General features: G+C 40.3%; 2 protein-coding genes across 2 annotated transcripts; both read right to left on the bottom strand.

The window, feature by feature from the left end:
* Positions 1-76: 76 nt before the first annotated feature.
* On the bottom strand, positions 77-11055 carry il12rb2 (interleukin 12 receptor, beta 2a). The gene is made up of 16 exons (XM_077716963.1): positions 10895-11055; positions 9754-9905; positions 8728-9006; positions 7704-7824; positions 7005-7183; positions 6213-6355; positions 5771-5915; positions 4793-4866; positions 3555-3768; positions 3313-3489; positions 2436-2534; positions 2208-2354; positions 2007-2138; positions 1732-1828; positions 1006-1093; positions 77-918 (listed from the first exon to the last, which is right to left on the bottom strand). The coding sequence occupies exons 2-16, from the start codon at positions 9833-9835 to the stop codon at positions 538-540; spliced, it is 2358 nt and encodes a 785-aa protein (XP_077573089.1). The 5' UTR covers positions 9836-9905; positions 10895-11055; the 3' UTR covers positions 77-537.
* An 833-nt stretch (positions 11056-11888) lies between these two features.
* On the bottom strand, positions 11889-20114 carry il23r (interleukin 23 receptor). Its single transcript, XM_077716962.1, has 16 exons — positions 20072-20114; positions 19862-19994; positions 18962-19134; positions 18116-18239; positions 17900-18057; positions 16975-17117; positions 16730-16886; positions 16500-16582; positions 15398-15602; positions 14926-15126; positions 14737-14835; positions 14189-14344; positions 13708-13848; positions 13082-13166; positions 12886-12976; positions 11889-12811 (listed from the first exon to the last, which is right to left on the bottom strand). Exons 1-16 carry the CDS (start codon positions 20112-20114, stop codon positions 12365-12367), a joined length of 2439 nt encoding a protein of 812 aa, XP_077573088.1. The 3' UTR covers positions 11889-12364.
* Between the last annotated feature and the right edge of the window lie 1808 nt (positions 20115-21922).

Here is a 21922-nt window from a genome sequence, read left to right as displayed (position 1 = left end):
GGACGTTTGGTCGCCCGGACGTTTGGTCGCCCGGACGTTTGGTCGCCCGGACGTTTGGTCGCCCGGACGTTTGGTCGCCCGGACGTTTGGTCGCCCGGACGTTTGGTCGCCCGGACATTTGGTCGCCCGGACATTTGGTCGCCCGGACGTTTGGTCGCCCGGACGTTTGGTCGCCCGGACATTTGGTCGCCCGGACGTTTGACAACATGACAGAGAGTTTACTGTTGAAATCAGCTTTCAAAATTATATTTACCCGCGCGACCAAACGTCCGAGTGCCAAATATGAAGGGGAAAATTGTGAATCAGGGGCGGCTTATACGAGAGAAATTGTCAAATTTAAACATTACTGGACAATTCTAAGGGTGCAGTTTATACGGGGAGGCGGATAATACATGAGAAAATACGGTAATTGTACACGTAAATCATTTTCTATCCTAGATTTAAACTTGAGCTTACCTGCGTTCCTTCACTTGAAATGAAAAGATGTTTTTGCAACTTTGCCAAGTGGACTAATCAGTTCTACCTGGAATTAGTCAGTCAGAAGTTCTCCAAGAGTTTGCTGCAGTCAATCCGGACCGAATCCAGTGTCAACAATTGTGGTCTCACTGCCTTGTTACAGCCTGTCCAATTGAGCGTCTCTCCAAATTCTTCCTCCTCTTCCTCGTCCAGACATCTGTCCGAGACGTCGTCCTGGTCCGAGGTCAGATTGGACTCCATCGAAATTTGAGTCTGCTCCGAGCTATCCGAGTCACGCGAGTCACACTTGATGTAAATAGTCAACGTCTTCCGAAGTTTTGAGGGACTCCTTGCCGGAGACCCCGCCTCCCCGGCGGCGCCTGTGACGATGCTGATGATGAGCTCTTCCTCCTCCGTCCTCAAGGAGTCACTCTGGAGAAGAAGTTGTCGCTTCATTGTAGCCTGTCCAGTAACAAACGTGGACATGTAAGAAGAAAATCATGGACAGAAGACAAATATGGCCTATATGCGAGAAAATACATTAATCACCTTCTCTTGGCTGTTTTCCTTTGCCCATTTGCTATTTGCCGGATCCGGCACCACCGGAGGTATGAAGCGCTGGAAAAGCCCCATAACCCTAAAAAAAAAAAAGAGGGTCAACAAGACGGTACTCGGACATTTTGGTCGGACGTTGGGTCGCCCGGACGTTTGGTCGCCCGGACGTTTGGTCGCCCGGACGTTTGGTCGCCCGGACGTTTGGTCGCCCGGACGTTTGGTCGCCCGGACGTTTGGTCGCCCGGACGTTTGGTCGCCCGGACGTTTGGTCGCCCGGACGTTGGGTCGCCCGGACGTTGGGTCGCCCGGACGTTGGGTCGCCCGGACGTTTGGTCCCCCGGACGTTTGGTCGCCCGGACGTTTGGTCCCCCGGACGTTTGGTCGCCCGGACGTTTGGTCGCCCGGACGTTTGGTCGCCCGGACGTTTGGTCGCCCGGACGTTTGGTCGCCCGGACGTTTGGTCGCCCGGACGTTTGGTCCCCCGGACGTTTGGTCGCCCGGACGTTTGGTCACCCGGATGTTTGACAACAAGACAGAGTTTACTGTTAAAATCAGCTCTCAAAATTATATTTATGAGATCGAGAGTTTAACATCTAAATATCTACTGTTGAAATCAGCTCTCAAAATTATATTCACCCAGGCGACCAAACATCAGGGCGACCAAACGTCCAGGCGACCAAACGTCCGGTCACGAACAAGACAAGCTTTTGTCTCCCTCACCTCTTCCTCACGGCTGTAATTCTGAAGATGCACAGCAGGAGAAACACGGCCACGGCGAGAAGCGAGTATCCAACCAGGAGGAAAAACGCCGTTCCGCCTGTCAATGAAAAAGACAACCAGAACGCTAGATTTTGTAACCCAAAAACAATAACAAATTAACGCCACCATGTTTTTACTCATCCTAAACGAGTGAGATTTATCCATAAAGTATTTTACGAGCATATTCTTGGCAGAGGATCAAGAAGACAGTCACACTTTGAAGGTAAAATGCTCACCTTGGATGTAAATTTTGACTTTTGGAGCAGGTGGACCCTCCCCCTTGGAATTCCAAGCCGTCATCCATAGGCTATGGATGCCAGGGGGCGTGTCCTCCAAGACAAATAGCCGCTCAGTGGGCGGGACGGAGTCTGCCAATCAAAGACACGATTTAGCAATGGCGGCAAGATGATTATATTATATTGGTATTTGTTTTTTACATCGCTGCGCGTGTCCATCGCTGTATTCCAAGTAGATTGTGTAATTAGTGATACAGCCTCCGCGGTCCGGCCTGGGAAGCTCCGCCCACGTCACCGTCACTTTGTTGGCGTCCACTTCCGGTTGAAGTGACGGACTAGCTTGGGGAACTGCGGAAAGAACCAATGTTTACATTTTTTTTCTGGAAATATTTGGGACTGAGACACTCATCTGTAGTCCCGCCCTCTTACCTGATTGGCTAGTGCCGAATCGGAAGCTTTGAACGGTCATGGTTCCGTCACCGTGGAGAACCTTGACTGCTCCGTCGTAGCATTCCGACGCGTTCAAATCTGCACAGGTGGAAAATCCTAATGAGCAACAGTGTAACAATTTTATTAAAAGAATTCCAAAACTTTTAGTTTCATCTAAAATGTATTTTTATCTACCGTATTTTCACGACTATAAGGCACACCGCATTATAAGGCGCACCCTCAATGAATGACATTTTTTTTCCATATATAAGGCGCACTGTATTATAAGGCGCACTGTCTATTTTGGAGAAAATGTAAGACTTTTAAGTGCGCCTTATAGTGGTGAAAATAGGGTAATTGCTATTGACTTCCAGTTATGAAGCACTCACTACACAACAGTCACCTCTAGAGCCAGCCATTGTTGATGTTTTGGATTTTTTTGTATAAAATCTTGCAGTGGGGGAGGAGCTATATGATGGAAGATATTGTAAACTAAGATGGCATCTGCATATTTAACATTATTGTTTCAGTTCAGGCGTTTGTGTTATTTTTAATATCCGACAGTGGTGGTTTTTCGTTTTTGGTTTGCTGTTTTTTTCCATATATACAAGGCGCACTGGAATTTTAAGGCGCACCGTCTATTTTGGAGAAAATTTAAAACTTTTAAGTGCGCCTTATAGTCGTGAAAACACAGTAATTTTAATTAACAAAGGCACTTATTTTCGTTGATCTATTCTTTGAATTTGTGACTCTCAAGCAATAACATTTGAAAATAATTGTTTACGACTCTGCCAAAAAAGCTTTCTGGCCCCTCCCCTCAGAACCCCTAAGCTCCGCCTCCAACGTGATTTCTTAAAGCCAAAGGTCAATTCTGTACCTGTGATGACAGCTTGACGGTCTTCGCCGGTCAATCGAAGCCAGTCCAACTCCTCGACTCGAAACCCTTCGCAGTACCATTCCACTACCTGGCCAACAGGGGGCAACGTCTCCCATTTCCAGGTGACGTTGACGGTGTTATTGCTCACTTTGACCACCGTGTCTAACAGGATTGACGCTAAAAGGAAAGAAAAGTGCTCAAAAAGGAGGATTTTGGAATTGCTTAGACGTTTGTTTATTCACCTTTGACCTTGTAGACCCTAATCTTGGCCGGAGGGGACCACCCCTTGGAGTTGAAGGCACGGACCGCCACGTAACACCCGGAACAGAGTTGGATTGAAGCACTTGTGGCTTTTTTGCTGATGTTTTTGGTGGAGAAGATCCTTCCAGACTTGGAAAAGTGGACCGTCAACGAGTACAATAGGATTTGACCTCTGGCGTCGGCAATGCTCATTGGCTGGAACGAGATATGTAACGATTAATAAGTGCTACATAAATAAATATTGGGCAAATTTCACAAATGAAACTCTTGGATACTTTTCCAGCGTCATAAAAAGAGAATAACTCTACTGGCTAACTCCAAACTTGCAAGTAATCCATATTTAATCAGACCTGATATAAAAAATTAATAAATTGGATTCTGAGGATTTATCCGTAATAGTTCGTGCTACATTGATACCAAATTTGAAGAGAATTGGTTCACAAATGACAGAGGAATTGGACTATAAAGTTAGCGTCCACAAGAACAACAACAACAATATGAATGTGCTGTAAAAATAGTCATTTCAACCAAGTTTCTGATCAACAAAAAATCCTATTTAGGACAAATAACACCACATAAAAATCTACTACCTACATATGACATATCTCGAAATAATCACGAGGGTTGCAGGGGGTGCTGGAGCCTATCCCAACTGACTTCGGGCACCAGGTAAGTGACACCCTGACTCGGTGGCCAGCCAATAGCAACGCACAAAGAGACAAAGAACCAATCACACTCATAGCTAGGGGCAATTTAGCATACAACTAGCCTAGCATGCATGTTTTCTGGATGTGGGAGGAAACTGGAGTACCCAAAGAAAAACCATGCAATCCTAGGAAGAACATGCAAATTTTACACAGTAAGAAGTTAATAGGGTTTGAACCCTCGATCCCAGAACTGCAAGTCCAACTGTAAAAAATGTAAAAACAATTCTTATACTTGCAAAATTTTCAAAAGTTGATCATTTCACATCAGCGCCTTTGTTCAAGTAAACCGAAACTGTTTAACCTCTAAAAATAAAAACCCGCACATGTTCGTGTGAGTAAGTGCATGTGGTTAAACGCGGGTTAGAATGAATGTCAGCATGACTAAGCTGTTACGGTGGAAAAGAACGTGTGTGGTTTTGAAAAAAGGTAGACAAAATGACACGTAGAGTAGAACATAGACAACATAGACATCGTAGACATCGTAGAGTAGAGTAGACTTGATTTGTGATTACCTTCCAGTGGAGCCTGATGGAATTTAAACGGGGTGAAGGCTGAGTATACCAAACGTCCGGCTCTTTGGCGGGTGCTGTCACAATTCAAACACAAGATTTTGGTGACACATTGACTTTAAAAATGTGACAGATGTGCATCCGTTAACAGTACATATATAAAACATAAACAGAAAAAAAGGACTATTAACATACTCATCACTCATCATTAAAGCAAAAAGTATAAAGTACAAAGTCAAGTAAGTAAAGGAATGTATGAAGAAATATTAAAACGTCATTTAAAAAAAAAGATAGGAGGGCTGAAAAACACCAAAAAAATTAAGAAAAGTAATAATATACTCATCATTAAAGTAAAAAGTATAAATCACAAAGTAAAGCAAAAGTATAATGTACAAAGTAAAGTAAAAAGTATAAAGTACAAAGTAAAGTAAAAAGGAAAGATGGAAGGGCTGTAAAACACGAAAAAAAGCAAAGTATTAAGATACTCACCATTAAAGTATAAAGTACAAAGTAAAGTAAAAAGTATAAAGTACAAAGTAAAGTAGAAAATAAAGATAGAAGGGCTGTAAAACACGAAAATAATAAGAAAAGTATAAACTTACTCATCATTAAAATAAAAAGTATAAAATACAAAGTATAAAGTAAAAAGGGATGTATTAAGAAATATTAAAATGTCATTTAAAAGTAGATAGAGGGGCTGTAAAACACCAAAAACAAATAAGAAAAGTATTAATATACTCATCATTAAAGTAAAAAGTATAAAGTACAAAGTAAAATAAAAAGATAGAAGGGCTGTAAAACACACCAAAAAAAAACATGAGTGGACAGAGGTACTGTCACTGGCATCCGCGTGACGCCGCCATCTTGGGGGAAAAAAAACATCATTTGGACAACGTCGGCGGGCCGGATTAAAATGCCCAACGGGGCCGCATGTGGCCCGCGGGCCATAGTTTACCCATGGCTAATTAATACACAACACACCTTCTTCTTCAGTCCATTTGGAGACGACGTTACTCCAGTTGCTCCAAAGACCGGTGGCGAATTTGGAACGAGCTCTGAAATGGTACAGTTGATAGGGCTCCAGCCGCGGATTGGTCACCAATTCATCCCAAGCTAATGGCTCAACCTGTTAGCAAAATGAACAAAATAAAAAGTCAAATGCTACATGAAAAATATTGAAAAATCTTCCTCTTTTTCATTCATTTTCAGAACCGCTGAGATTCACAAAGATCGCAAGGGGGTGCTGGAGTTTATCCAAACCAATAATGGCCAGCCAATAGCAGGACACCATGAGACAAATGGTGTATTACAGTCATAGCTAAGGGATAATTAGCAACCAATTAGCCTAGCATGCATGTTTTTGAGGATTTGGTATGAAACTGGAGTACTAAGATGAAAACTCCAGAGTTTTGGCAGTACTTACCAAGTGCGAGTACTCGGACCAGAGTCCTGATTCCGGAGAAAACTGGACTAGCAAGTGCTTGGTCCTGATTGGCTGCCAAATGCTGATGTTGCAATTCCTGGAGGAGCACTGGGCGCCTTCCAAAAGTGGGGTAGTGGGAATTGCTGTTTAAAAAATAAAGACATTTTTTAAATGTTAAATTTACTTAGTATTCATTGAAGTAGTTGTAGTAAAAAACGACAAAATAGAAGTAGACGACTAAAAAGTATTATTTTTACATTGGAAAATAGAATTAGCGTATTTACTCGCGTATAAGCCGCACCATTGCGTCATGACAAAAAATCATTCAAAACATTTTGGAAATGCATGAAAAATAGATATAAAATCAATTTCTCCATCTGCGGACAAGTGGTGAGCATGTTGGCCTGGCTGTTATGATGTCGGGGGTTCGATTCCCGGTCAGTCCACACGTGCATGTGTGGGTTTTCTTCGGGTTCTCCAGTTTCCTCTCAAAACCCCAAAACATGAATTCCAGGCTAATTTTGAACTCTAAATTGCCTCTAGCTAGGATTTGTAGTCCTTTGTCTCTTTGCGTCCTGTGATTGGCTGCCCACCAATTGAGGGTGTCACCCACCTGGTGCCATCAGTTAGGCTCCAGCACCCCCAGCAACCCATGTGAGGATAAGCGGTTGCCTAAATCTTCAAATTGAGGACCAACCTGGGATCGAACCCTCGACCTCAGAACTGCGAGGCCTAAATTCAGGTATAAAAATACACTAAAAGTCGCACAAAAGAGAAAAACATAAACATTACTTATATCGGCGAGGGTGTAGTTGGTGGGAGGCGACTCTGCTGACCCCAGTGCATTGTGGGTAAGGACCTGGACCGAGATGACCTGGACTCTGTTGGATACTTGAAAAGTGGCCCAGGGTGGATTTGTTGCACTGATGGATTTTGGGAATTTAGATGACCAATCCTGTACAAGGGTGACCCTGAAAAATATGCAAAATGTTGTGTAAATACATAAATAAATACAAATAAATACATTGATGAACCATTTCTTAAGCTAATACCTTTCCATGTAAACCAGCTAACATGTTAGCATCATGGGCTCTATTAGCAAGTCGCTGGCTAATACTTGGCTGTTAGCTTACATTAGGATTGACATATTTTTACAATTTAGTTTATATTAGAAAAAAGAGGGCATAAATGTTAACACATATAAAGTATTATTCAAATATTGGTGGAAAACTGTCACTTTTGGACAGTGAATGACTTGAAGATTGTCTTTTTTGGGGATAAAACTTAGCAAAAAGTTCAGCGCTAACAGCGTTTGCTAAAATGCGGAAATTAGGCAACAGCAATTAGCAAAATAGTCATTAGATAAATTACTACTGGCTCCAAGTAAATGTGGTTACTGTCTCTTTAAGGGTGTATTGAAACTGAATAAAGGAAGTTTCTTATTTATTTATTTTTGATTTTTTTTTTTAAATAGCAGGCAAATACATGTACCGTTCCTTCGTGTCCTTCAGGTGTGTTTTACGTCCTCTTGTCCACGAACAACGAACTTCGCCGGTTTGATTGGTCATCGCAATGTACTCGCACAAAATATTTTGCGGCGTTTCAGGCGGATCTGCAACGATAAAACCAGCCAATAGAAACATCCGCGTTACAAAATATGGTTTTGAAACAATAAAAAACATTAAAGATCGAAAATTGGTGTAAAAAAATTGTGAGTGTGTGGTTATGTTAAGATTCTCTCGCTATGTTTGTCCAAATTGTGCAAAGTAGAGAGTTGAAATTTTTTATGATGTTTAGAAACAGCTGTCAGATCATAATGGACGATGGTTGAATTTCTTCACCTTCTTTAAGAGTTTAACAGTAACTTGTTTCAGTTTATCTATTTTTCAAATGTAAGAATTTGTATAAATGGAGCAATATATATATATATATATTTTTTTCAGGATAAATACTGATTATTTGTAGTTAGAGGAGGCCGATAATCAATATTTTGACATTTATATGAAAATTGGGGTAAAAAAACTGTGAGTGTGCGGTTATGTTAAGATTCTCTCGCTATGTCTGTCCAAACTGTGCAACGTAGAGAGTTGAAATTTTTTATGTCGGTTACTAACAGCTGTCAGATCATAATAGACGATGGTTGAATTTCTTCACCTTTTTTTAAATGTTTAACAGTAACTTTTTACATTTTTAATTGCATCTTATCTATTTTTCATATGTAAGAATTTGTGTAAATTGAGTAATACGATATTTTCAGGATAAATACTGATTATTTGTAGTTAGAGGAGGCCGATAATCAATACTTTGATATTCATATGAAAATTGGTGTAAAAAATTGGTGAGTGTGCGGTTATGTTAAGATTCTCTCGCTATGTTTGTCCAAACCGTGCAACGTAGAGAGTTGAAATTTTTTATGTTGGTCACTAACAGCTGTCAGATCATAATAGACGATGATTGAATAGTGTATTTTATTTGTTAAAGCTGATAATTGCTCTAGTTTGTTGTTCATACTTACATCCAGCCTTAATGTCAAGTCCACAGAGACCCTCTGCCCGACCCCCGCATTCGCACATGCAGCTGAAGGTTTGATCTTCGGTGATGTTCTCCACGTGGAAGAACGTGGTGGTGGCGGTGGAATTGACCACCGTGTGGCGCTGCTCGACGGGTGGCTGCTTGCTGTTCATGACACGCCGGCATTCTTGCTTGCAGTTGAAGCTGCAGTAGACCACCAGACCAGTGTCACGGTGGACTATGGAACCCTGGCTGGTCCAGATAAGACAAGTTGGTGTGTAGCCTGAGGAGTTAAATCACACAAATTAAGCAGCTAGCTCAAGTTTAGCTTCTAAAGTACCATATTTATTAAGTGGCTATTAACTTGTTTTTGTACAATTGGTCTGACTTATACTGCATTTTACCGCATATAAGCCGTATTTGTAACAAAAAAATGATGACTGAATCAAGGCTATGGCTTATATGCGCACAAATTAGACTTTTAATTAGCTGTATTTTACTTTTATTTGACACTAGGTGTTCCTAAAATGTATAACTAACAGTTTAAATGTATTTTCTGTGGAAGTGGAATTACTTCCTCAAAAAAAATGACCAATAAATTAACATATTTTCATGCACAGTCATGGTGTTAAAAAACAAAACTAACAAGTAATAAATCAACTGCAACAGAAAGTGAATCATTAGCATTAACTTGGAATGTTAGCGCCACAATACTAGCCACCTAGTTAGCCTGTAGCACCTTGTTAGTTGTAGTTTTACTCGATTTAGCCATTGTTTAGCTAGCTATTGTTTATAATACATGGATTGTTCCTCCTGCAAAGGTTGATGGGTAATATTTTTTGGATAATGAGCTAGCAAAATTTAGCACGATAACTATTTTGTGAAATTTTGCCGCTGAGGCATCATGGGAAATGGGGAATCTGTGTTATATTATTCATTGTGCTATTTTTATGTCCCTAACAATATGAAATGTGGGTTGGATATCTTTAAATAACCCAGAAAAATATTCTACATGAACTTTATGGCTCACCTGTGCAAAAGGACACCCTTAGCAAAAACCACACAGCACATCCCAGCAAACATTTCAGGAGAAATTCCGTGTGAAATTCCATGTGTCATCATCAGTAAGGGACTTTTTGAAGGAAAATATGCCGCATATTTGTGTCCAACAGCCTTTTTGTCCTTTACACAAAAACATGGAATGAAAATTAATAAATATTTCATGTCAAAATGATTCTTATGAAGAAATAACGGAAATGTTCCAAAAAACGAAAATTATTTTTACAGAAATTTGTGGCCATTTCATAGTTATTCCATCCAAAACAATGCAAAAGGTAACGCCCACCTTTTTGCATCAATTCTGGTTGTGATGTCATAAGTTCTTAGCTTTGGAATGCTATGCTAGTTAGCACATGTGGGCAGAATGTTAGCTCATCAGCCTCAGTTTTAGGGTCGAGGGTTCGATCCCAGGCGGGTCCTCACCGCGTGGAGTTTGCTAGTTCTTGTGTGGGTTTTCTCCGGGTACTCCACATCCCGAAACATGCATGCTAAGCTAATTAAACGCTCTAAACTTCCCCCTAGCTATAAGCGATTGGTCGTCCATCCCTTTGTGGTACGCAATTGGCTAGCCACCAAGTCAGGGTGACTACTATAGTTAGCTAGTATAGGCTCCAGCACCCCCTGTATTGTATCAATAATTAATTGGAGGTATGTAATATGTAGCTAGTATATTTTTCTGTGGTGCAATATGCAAAAATTTTTTTTTATGTTAATAGGGTTTGCTGAAATTACCATTTTACAGCCTTTTCATGTTGTTGTTGTTGTTCTTGTGGACACAAAATTTTATAGTCCAGTTTTCTGTCATTTGTTAACCAATCATGTTGAAATTTGGTAACTATGTAGCATGGAATCGTACCAACAAATCCTCAGATCCAGATTTATTATTATTTTTAATCAGGCATTATTAAATTAATTAATCGCGGACTTCCAGCAGGTTTGAATGGAGTCAGCCAATAGATAGCATGCTAGCAAACTTAAAAAAAGCTCATTCTGGTTGTGACATCATCATCTATTTGGGGTTATATTACTAAAAAAACAGCTAAGAAAATGTTTATGACACTTTTAATGGATTTGTGTCCAAAGAAATGAATATTTCAGAAAGACTTACTCACCAAGTGATGAATAACGGACGATCCTGAGCATGGTTTTCATCCTCCGAGAAGACTTGAAACTCTGAACGTGACATGTCGTTTTTTTTCTGAGCCTGTGAGTCAAACTCGCACTCGATTGGAGGAAGTTCATTGACCAATTTTTCAACCATTTAACCGTCACAGTGCAGGCAGTTCTTGTTTTTTTTTTGGGGGGGGGTTGGTGCCCTTTAGCAAACATCCCCCATCATTTCTTCCATAACTCCTCCCATTCTTCCATAACTCCTCCCATTACAAAGTTGTCGCATGTTGCCATTTTCCAGGCATGAAAAAAAACACATAGCGGGACTTTCCTAGCCGCGTTAGCGTACCGCAACTTGAACAAAAGTAGCGTCTGTGAGCTAACGTTTCGCATAAAAGTTGAGGAAGTGAAAAGAATCTGCTCAGGGAGTAAAAAAAAACATATTTAGTTGAGGAAGTGGTCCCACCTACTGTGGTTTTGGGTTTTTTTTACAAGATAAGGCCACATAACACAGAAGAATGCTAGGCTAAAGCTCCTTTTAGCTTGTACTTTTTATGTTGTTGTCTTGATATAATGTGGTTTAATATGAAATAGTGTATTTTAACTCAATTAAACTATTTATGTACTCCTAATGACCATTTCTAATGTGCTTTTGAATGTCTTTCCTGCCCAAATTAATGTTTTTCTATGTTTAACCAATGGATAGCTAAAAAGTTAGCATTTTTTTCCTGAAAAATATGCTTAATAAATATGTGAAGGATCTCAGGAAACTAAAATTTAGCCAAAAATTAAAGATTATAGAAAATAAAGAAATAGAAATAATTTACTTACGGTGGATAAGTGGTTAGCGCTTCTGCTTCACAGTCCTGGGGTCATGGTTCGATTCCCAAGATGGTCTTAACAGCGTAGAGTTTGCATTTTCTCCCTCGGGCTTTCTTGGGGTTTCTCTGGGTACTCTGTTTTCCTCCCACAACCCCAAAAACATGCATGCTAGGCTAATTGAATAGCTATTTTAATTCAAAACATGTTGAAAATGTATGAAAAATATAGAAATAAAGAAGATAATTGATTAAAAATAAAATAAAATCGATTCCACCTGGCGGCCAAGTGGTTAGCACGGGGTTGGGGGTTCGATTCCAGGTCGGTTCTCACCAGGTGGAGTTAGCATGCTAGCTCAGGGCTTGTGTAGGTTTCCTGCGGGTATTCCGCTTTTCTCCTACTGCCCTAAAACATGAATGCTAGGCTAATTTAGCCCTCTAAATAACCCCTAGCTTTGAATGAATGGTTATTTGTCTCCTAGCGCTCTACAATTGGCTATCCATAGTTAGCTGGGCTAAACTCCAGCACCCCCTGACCTTGTGAGGACAAGCGATATAGAAAATGAATGAAAAAAATAATAATATGCTTCCATTTTGTGTCTTTTCCACTCTATTAAGAGACAGAATAAATTCATACCATGAAGTTGGGGGTCATTAGGCTTCCTGCTCGTTGTTCGGAGTGAAGCATTGTGGGAAATATCCCCCGCCTAGCGAGGCCTTCACCCCCGTTTCACGCTCTCCAGGTTCCTTCCATTCGTCTCCGCTCCAGTCCAGATCCAAATGACGGGACCAGGAGTCCAATTCCACGCTGGATAGGAGGTTTCCAGAGAATTGTCCGGAACCCGAGTCCACCACCACCATTGTTGAGTCCAACCGGTCCCAGCCGGTCTGTTCCATTGGAGGGAGTGTGGCGGCCACTTGCGCTTTGTAACCCCGGTCGCTGTCGGATTCCGGGAAAAGGACGTCGCTCATGAGGAGGAGATGCGGGAAAGACGGTCCGGGTCGATAAGCGTCCTCGTTGTCGTCGGAAACCAAGCTGATGGGAGACAATGGAGGGTCGCTGGAGGTGCTGGAGAAGGACGGTTCGCACTCGGACACCAGCTGGAGGTTTTTATTTAAAGAATTGATGCCTGGCCCTTTAAAAAACAAAACAAAATTGTGATGCGTTCAAGTACCTCCAGAAGTTTGATGGCTTGGCTATTTTCAGGTTTGGGAAGCTTCCCCACCAACCAATCAGGAGCCAACAATGTCCATCTTTCTTTGATCCTAATCATTACACACATAGACATATATTAAAGACACATTAGAGATGTTGGTTTGGTTAGCAATAGTGGGAAAGTAATTAAAATAAATTATAAAAATAAGTCTAACCTTCTTCTCACACAGCGCCAACAAGCTAGCTGGACCGTGAAGGCCGCCGCAGCTAGCATGGTTGACACCAGGGTGGTCAGTCCTGCTATAGGGGGAAAATTGTTAAATGTCTACCACGTGATTGGTCCTTTTTATGTTGCTAAAAATCGTTTGACAACAAAAACATGGAATAAATAGGCTGAAATTGGTTGAAATTGAATAGGAAATGCCTTCAAATTGTGAGTAAATGTGTCAAGATTGCCCGCAAATTGTGAGGCCAAAGTGGCCCAAAATCAAGGCTTGCAGTCCTGGGGGGTCGTGGATTCGATTCTCAGTTGGGGCCTCACTGTGTGGAGTTTGCATGTTTGCCACCAGGCTTGCGTGGGTTTTCTCTAGGTACTCCAGTCTCCTAATGCATCTCCAAGAACATGCAAGCTAGGCTAATTGTATGCTAAATTGATTATTTGCTTGATTAACAGTCCAGAAAATGAATGGACATTTTCTGTTCAATGTATAAAGTATCAGTGTCGTTGTTTTAGTTGAGAAAAAGTTGATAAAATGTCCTCATAAAGACACCAATTTTAAAAATCTGCATGGTATAAAGCACCCCCAAATAAATTTGCCTTGCCTTGGCCATTTTTACACACCCGTGGATTCGGTGGGCCGAGACGAGATGGGATTCCCGCGTGGGCCTTCACCCGCCGAGGTGGACGCCGACATCTGAATAGCCACGCCCCCTTCGGGACACTCCAGCCACGCCTGTCTGCCAACCCCTGCTGGGACCACCACTAGATCCACACACACACACATACATGTTGTACTTCAACTGGCCACCAGATATCACTGCGGTATGCATTGTATGACCAAACGTCCGGGCGACCAAACGTCCGGGCGACCAAACGTCCGGACGACCAAAAATCCCGGCGACCAAACGTCCGGGCGACCAAACGTCCGGGGGACCAAACGTCCGGACGACCAAACGTCCGGACGACCAAACGTCCGGACGACCAAACGTCCGGACGACCATACGTCCCGGACGACCAAACGTCCGGGCGACCAAACGTCCGGGCGACCAAACGTCCGGGCGACCAAACGTCCGGGCGACCAAACGTCCGAGTACACCCTCACCTGTGATTTCTCGGCTGTGCACGTTGAGGGTGCTGAAGTAGACGCTGTAGTTGGTGATGAAGCCCCTCTGCTGCTCCACCCTGGGGTCCTCCCACTCGATCAGGAGGCGGGTGGGCCTGTGGACCAGCACCGACACGCTTGGACCGGCGCTTGGTTCTGAAAAGGTCAACGTTAGATATTATATTTAAAGTCGTTGGACACGATTGGCCGATTTTAAAGTTGCGCTAGGTTGAAGAGATGGCATTTTTTTCAGATTTTGCGCCACACAGTGGCGTGGAAATTTTAGAGTGACTTATTTTTTATGTTTAGCCACTCCAATATTTATTTCAAAATAAAAAAATTGCAAAAATTATGAATCTTAAATTTAAATGTTCTAAATTATTCAAATAAATCAAAAACATACATTCTAAATCTAAATCTTGAATTTAAATGTTCAATATCTAAAACGTAAACATAAATCCGAAATGTAAAAACTAAAACAAATACAAAATTCAAACCCTAACCCATAAATCAAAATAATAATAATGATAAAAAATAGAAAATATTACTGAGTTGTCCGGAGTAGGCCAAGATGGAGGACGGCAAACTGACCCCTCGTCTGCTCACGGCGTAAATAGTGACGTTATAGCGGACGCCCGCAGTCATACCTCAAAACACAAAAAAAAATAAAAAAAAAATAGCGTAGTTCACTTAATGTCCACTGGAGGTCAGCATTGTAACTGCTTGTGATTCTTTACCTGTGACAGTTGCGTTGTTATTTTCCTTCGCAACTTTGATCCACTTTAGTTGATTTTTCCTTTTGGGCAGGCTACTCCATTCTAGTACGTAGTATAGTACTTCATTTCTGGAAGTACTGCTTCTTGTTTTCTCCCAGGAGACTAGCATAGCGCTGCTGTTAGCCGCAGGTAGCGCTAGCAGGAGCTCAGGTGCTGCCCCATCTGAACAATAAAAGACTATGTTAGCCTTGTTTAACATGGAATTTAGCTGTACCTTTTTAAAAAAATGTTAATTTTGAAAGTGTTTACATTTTTTTTAACGTTTATCTACAAATTAAGTAAAGTGCATTTTGTGTTAAAGTTAAATATTGACTTTGATAGCTTAAAATGAAAGCCAGTTTTGTGTTAAACATTGACGTTGATAGCATTGAATGCTAGCAACCTAGCTAGTAGCCTGTGAAATTAATTTTTTCAAAATGTGATGTGCACATACCCGAGAAATTGAGCGGCACGCTGGTCCACGGCGACGTCCCGTACGTGGCGACCACACTGACGGCAAGCGCCGGGAGTTCGGACGGCACCTGAAGGGAGCACTGGCTCAACGACGCGGCGCAGTTTACTTCCCGTGCTGTGGGACCACGGCCCAGGACCACTAGGTAGCGCTCCACCCGGCCACTGTAGGACTCTGGATCGGGAGCCTGGTGATTGATTGGTTTATCCAAAAATAGAAAAAAAAACCCTGAATCAACTAAAAAATTATTTGCGAATTAATTTCACCTGAAAATTGATCACATCAAGTTTTACAACTAAGTAGCATCCGATTAGCCTAGCTTGCATATATTTTTGGGATGTGTGAAGAAATCGAGAGTCCTTGGAGAAAACCCACGCAAGCTTGGGAATAATATGTAAACAGCACATAGTGAGGTCTGGACCTGGTATTAAACCCTCGACCCCATGACTGCGAGACCAGCACACTAACCACTTGTCTACTTGGTACTCGTACGTTTGGTCGCCAGGACGTTTGGTCGCCAGGACGTTTGGTCGCCAGGACGTTTGGTCGCCAAGACGTTTGGTCGCCCAGACGTTGGCCGGACATTTGGTCGCCCGGACGTTTGGCAACATGACAGAGTTTACTGTTGAAACCAGCTCTCAAAATTATAGTCACCCGGGCGACCAAACGTCCGGGCGGCCAAACGTCCGGGCGACCAAACGCCCGGTCACGCTTGTCCACCGCTTCATGATTTTCCCGATTTTTCTATTCATTCATTTTCTGAACCGCTTTATCCTCATTAGAATCGTGGGGGGTGCTGGAGCCTAACCCAGCTGTCTTGGGGGGAGAGGGTGTATATTAAATGGTGGGGTAGTATAGTAAATGAGGGTAGTATATTAAATGGGGGGGTGGTATATTAAATGGAAGGTATATTAAATCATTTGATATATCCCCCATTTAATTTACCCCCCCCCCCCCCCCCAATTAATATACCAATCCATTCTGACCGACGTTTGCCTGACATTTATTGGCCCCTCCCACCCAAAGGGATTGGACGCCGATCGCCATCAATGACAGTCCAAAAAAAATCCAAATCAAAAAGTACCTTCCATAAAAGGGTGACATCCTGCAGTGATGCGCTTTGCCGCTTGCCCAATATCCGCCACGCTTGCAGCGGCTGCGACGGCCCTGAAGATAAACACACAGGAAATACATCAATCAGAAAGTTGACGCTCCACTTCAAACGGGTGAAATACGCAACCAGGGTTGGAAAATTCAAAATAAAATCCAGGGGTCTCCACAACGGAGCCCTGAGGAACGCCAATAGTCGATCACCTTTTCCAGGACTTCTGCCGCTGGCCGCCGCACTCCATTGGCTGCAATTTCCAACCGGGGCGGCACACGCCCTTATTTGGAAGTCGTAGTCCGTCAGGGGCTCCAGACCGCCCACTTGGACTTGGTCCCGGTCTAGGCGGGTGGACTCTTTGGCTTCCTGGGAAGGAATAAGAGGGTTTGTTGAATTTGGGGAAATACATTCATTGGTTTGTTTTCTGAACCGCATGGTTATTCGCAAAATGTACCCAGGAAGAAAAGTTGTGGGGGCGGAGTCTGACGGAAGCCTCCAGCCGTGATAGGTCTTCGGGGCTGTCCCACTGCAAAATGGCTGCCGGCGTTGAGACGTTGGAAAAGTGGATGCGGGTGATAAGGGGGCTTTGAGGGATGACTAGAGGAGGGGGGGGGGGTAATATTAATATTTTTTATTGATGTATTATTTGAGTGAATTTATTTATTATTTATTTATTATTTTTTGAATTTATTTATTATTTATTTATTATTGTCTTTATTATTTTTGTGAATTTATGTATTATTAATTTATGATTCTTGTGAATTTATTGATTATTGATTTATTTTTTTTGTGAAATTATTTATTATTAATTTATTATTTTTGTGAATTTACTTATTATGTATTTATTATTTTTGTGAATTTATTTATTATGGATTTATTATTTTTGTGAATTCATTCATTATTTATTTATTTTTTGTGAATTTATTTATTATGTATTTATTATTTTTGTGAATTTATTTATTATTTATTTATATATATTTTCAATTTTATTTAAATAAACTTCTTGATATAACATGATGTTAATGGTCACTTTTAAATGTTTTATGTTGTAAATGTACTTTTAGCTTTGTATTGATTTGACCTTAAATGGGTCATATTTGTATTTTTAATTTTTTTTGTACTGTATTTGCATAAAAAAATTCACTTTTCTTTTTCCATGAAAAAAATATATAATTTTAATAATTTCAAATGAGAAAACAAAACATATTTGCCATATTTTTTTAAACTTTTTCCCATTATTTTGATCATTTTGATTGAATTTCAACATGGATTTTCATTTTAATGAATTTACAAAAAATAATAATTTTTAAAAATCATATTTTCATCTCATTTGCATTTTAACAGCAATAATAACTATAATAATCATTCCATTTCCTTACCTATATCGGTGAGACTCACGGCTAACGTTTCTGACCGCGATTGGCCCAGGCGGTTGTGGGCGTTGACCTCCAGCCAATAGCGTGGCTCCGCCTCCAGCGCCGCTCTGGGCAGGACCACCTTGCCGTCATCCGCGCTCCAAAACGACGTGGTGTTCCCGCTGCCGTCGACATTACGTGAAATTTGGCGACTGGAATCGGCGGAAAAGGCGGGCTCACCTTCTGAGGGTCACGTTGTAGGACGTGGGCAGGTGGGTGTGGCGCCCCGCCCACCACCGGCACTCCACCAATGGGGAACCCCGAGTGGTCTCGCAGGTGACGTTCGTGGGTGGATCTGGGGGGACTTGAAAAAAAAAAATCATTCAGTCATTTTCTGAACCACTTATTCTGGCGGGGGTGCTGGAGCTTATCCCAACTACCGTATTTTCACGACTATAAGGCGCACCCTCAATGAATGACATTTTTTCCATATATAAGGCGCACTGTATTATAAGGCGCACTGTCTATTTTGGAGAAAATTGAAGACTTTGAAGTGCGCCTTATAGTGGTGAAAATACGGTAATTGCTATTGACTTTCTGGTATGAAGCACTCACTACTTTACAGTCACCTCTAGAGCCAGCCATTGTTGATGTTTTGGATTTTTTTGGTATAAAATCTTGCAGTGGGGGAGGAGCTATATGATGGACGATTTTGTAAACTAAGATGGCATCTGCATATTTAACAATATTGAGTATTCAGTTCAGGCATTTGTGTTTTTTTAATATCCGACAGTGGTGGTTTTTCGTTTTTGGTTTTCTGTTCTTTGCATATATAAGGCGCACTGTCTATTTTAGAGAAAATTTAAGACTTTTAAGTGCGCCTTATAGTCGTGAAAATACGGTATACACATACATAAATATATACATATATGTATGATAACAAAAATATAAATATATGTGTTGTATATTAATGTATTAAATTACTTATGTTTCCCCGCTAAATCAAAAGCAAAACCTTCATTTCCTTCCACGTCATTCACTCATATTTCATGAATTAATAATGAATAAAAGTGTTTTGTGACATACGTCCGCCGACCAGCTTGATCCAGGCGATGACGGTGGTGAGTCCGTCTTGTCGCAGTTTACAGTAAACTTCCGAGTCGGGCTGCCCAAGGCGGAGCAATTTGAAGGTGAAGTTGCAGCCGTCTCGCCGTTGAAGCCGCGCCCCCTCGCCATTCACCGTCAAAAATACTTGGGAACTGCAAATAAAAAAAAACATGACACTTTACACAAAAAAATACATCAAAATAAAATACAAATATCTAATTTGTTAAAAAGAATCTTCAAAAACAATTCAACAAATTGTAATAAATTATAAGACACCAATTCAAATATTAATGAGATTTTATTTTATGTATGTTGTTTTTTATCATTTCATGCCTATTACAACTTCAAATACCATTGAAATATTAATAATCCATTTCATATTGTAAGTTTTTTGCTTTTACTTTGAGTACTTCATCATATTTATCACTTACATTATTATTAGTATTATTACCTTTAGCATGTATGCTAGTTTTTTATAAATGTTCAACTTTCTCTGTTTCTTTTACAAGTGTTAAGAGCGTTTGCCTCGCAATTCTGGGATCATGGGTTCGAATCCAAGGTCGGTCCACTTGTGTGGCGTTTGCATGTACACCCCCGGCGTGTGTGGGTTTTCTCCGGGTACTCCGCTTCCCTCCCACATCCCCAAAAAACACATGCTAGGCTAATTGGATGCTAATGTCTGTCTCCTTGCGCCCTGCGATTGGCTAGCCACTGATTCAGGGTGTCCTCACTTGACCGGGATGTGCTCCAGCACCCCCACAACCTTTCTGAGGCTAAGCCGTTCAGAAAATGAGCATTTCTTTGACTTAAACCTCCGAATATTTGACATTTAATGACTTTACAAGTACAAATTGACGTTTTTTGATGGTTTTGTCTCACCTTCTTTGGCAGGCATTGGCATGGCAGGACACCTCTAGGTCGGAACCCAGTAAAAAAGGCAAAGGCTTCCCCACACTTAGGCGACCCTGGCTGTTGTCAAATTGCTGAGAACTGACAAAAAGCAATGTACTTCCTAAAGAAGAAAAAAAAATGGAAATAAAACAAACAAATCTCCACCAAAATAAAACAAAATCAAATAAAAAGACTAACCAGTGAGGAGGAAAAGCCAAATGAAGCATGTCCACGGGATCATCTCAGATCAGCAATGCGTTGCAAGCGTTGACTTCCTCTGGTTAAAAAAAAAAGGTTTCATCTGATAACGGAGGAACGGAAAACGTGTCAAAAAAAATGGCAATTTTGCGCTTTTGCTTTTCGGGTTTGTGGGTGGCTGACTCAAAAAATTAAAACACTAAAAAACAAATCAAGGTCAGTGACCTGGTTTAGTGGCGGAGGTGGATGAGGTCTTGGTAGAATGGGTGCCCTAGTTTACTCGCCGCAATATGACGTTTACGCCAGTTTTCATGTTTTAGCTAGTACAGGGGTGGGCAAACTTTTGGGCCACATTGACTTAAAAAATGTGACTGATGGGCGGGGTCAGTACAAGATAGGATACATATAGAAAAGTGCATCCGTTAACAGTACATATGAAACATTAACAGAAAAAAAGGGCTAAAGTATTAACATCATTATCAGTCATCATTAAAGTAAAAAGTATAAAGTACAAAGTAAAGTAAGTAAATGAATGTATTAAGAAATATTAAAATGTCATTTTAAAAAAGATAGGAGGGCTGTAAAACACTAAAAAACAAATAAGAAAAGTAATAATATACTCATCGTTAAAGTAAAAAGTATAAAGTACAAAGTAAAGTCAAAAGTACAAAGTAAAGTAAAAAGTATAAAGTAAAAGGTCAAGTAAAAAGTATAAAGTAAAAGGTCAAGTAAAAAGTATAAAGTACAAGTTAAGTAATAAGGAATGTATTAAAGAATATTAAAATGTAATTAAAAAAAAAGATAGACGGGCTGTAAAACACGAAAAACATAAGAAAAGTATTAACATACTCATCATTAAAGTAAAAAGTATAAAGTACAAAAGGAATGTATTAGGAAATATTAAAATGTCATTTTAAAAAAGATAGAAGGGCTGTAAAACACCCAAAAAAATAAGAAAAGTATTAATATACTTATCATTCAAGTAAAAAGTATAAAGTACAAAGTAAAGTATAAAGTACAAAGTAAAGTAAAAAGGAAAGATGGAAGGGCTGTAAAACACGAAAAATAAGAAAAGTATTAACGTACTCATCACTCATTGTTAAAGTAAAAAGTACAAAGTAAAGTAAAAAGTACAAGTACAAAGTAAAGTAAAAAGTATAAAGTACAAAGTAAAGTAAAAAGGAAAGATGGAAGAGCTGTAAAACATGAAAAAATAAGATACGTATTAACATACTCATCATTAAAGTAAAAAGTATAAGTACAAAGTAAAGTAAAAAGTATAAAGTACAAAGTAAAGTATAGAGTACAAAGTAGAGTAAAAAGGAAAGATGGAAGGGCTGTAAAACACGAAAAATAAGAAAAGTATTAACATACTCATCACTCATTGTTAAAGTAAAAAGTATAAGTACAAAGTAAAGTAAAAAGTATAAAGTACAAAGTAAAGTAAAAAGGAAAGACGGAAGGGCTGTAAAACATGAAAAAATAAGATACGTATTAACATACTCATCATTAAAGTAAAAAGTATAAAGTACAAAGTAAAGTAAAAAGTATAAAGTACAAAGTAAAGGGGAAAGATAGAAGGGCTGTAAAACACCAAAAACAAATAAGAAAAGTATTAATATACTATCATTAAAAGCAAAATTATAAAGTACAACATCCTAACTATGGTCGACCTTTCACAATAAATTGCCACGTATAATTTTTTTCTCCTTAATTTGACCTTTTAATTGTCCCGTCTTTCTTTATTTTTTATGACTTTTACGACTTGATGAACTCAAGTGCAATTTTTTTTGTCAATCATTAGCGGAATGTTGTGGCGCTTCCAAGCTAGCAAGCTACGTATTTGTTTTT

This window comes from Stigmatopora nigra, chromosome 5, assembly GCF_051989575.1.
Source record: "Stigmatopora nigra isolate UIUO_SnigA chromosome 5, RoL_Snig_1.1, whole genome shotgun sequence".
Taxonomy (NCBI): domain Eukaryota; kingdom Metazoa; phylum Chordata; class Actinopteri; order Syngnathiformes; family Syngnathidae; genus Stigmatopora; species Stigmatopora nigra.
The sequence above is the reverse complement of the archived record's forward strand: the minus strand, read 5'-3'. Positions and strand labels throughout refer to the sequence as shown.

Coding starts and splice junctions, on each gene's coding strand:
- il12rb2 (XM_077716963.1), bottom strand. CDS start 9,835: ATGGAATTTCACACGGAATTTCTCCTGAAATGTTTGCTGGGATGTGCT. Junction 9,007..9,753: donor AAGGGTGTCCTTTTGCACAG/GTGAGCCATAAA, acceptor TTAACTCCTCAG/GCTACACACCAACTTGTCTT. Junction 1,094..1,731: donor ATTACAGCCGTGAGGAAGAG/GTGAGGGAGACA, acceptor TTTTTTTTTTAG/GGTTATGGGGCTTTTCCAGC.
- il23r (XM_077716962.1), bottom strand. CDS start 20,114: ATGATCCCGTGGACATGCTTCATTTGGCTTTTCCTCCTCACTG. Junction 16,583..16,729: donor CGGCAGAAGTCCTGGAAAAG/GTGATCGACTAT, acceptor GTTTATCTTCAG/GGCCGTCGCAGCCGCTGCAA. Junction 12,812..12,885: donor AAGCCATCAAACTTCTGGAG/GTACTTGAACGC, acceptor AAAAACCTCCAG/CTGGTGTCCGAGTGCGAACC.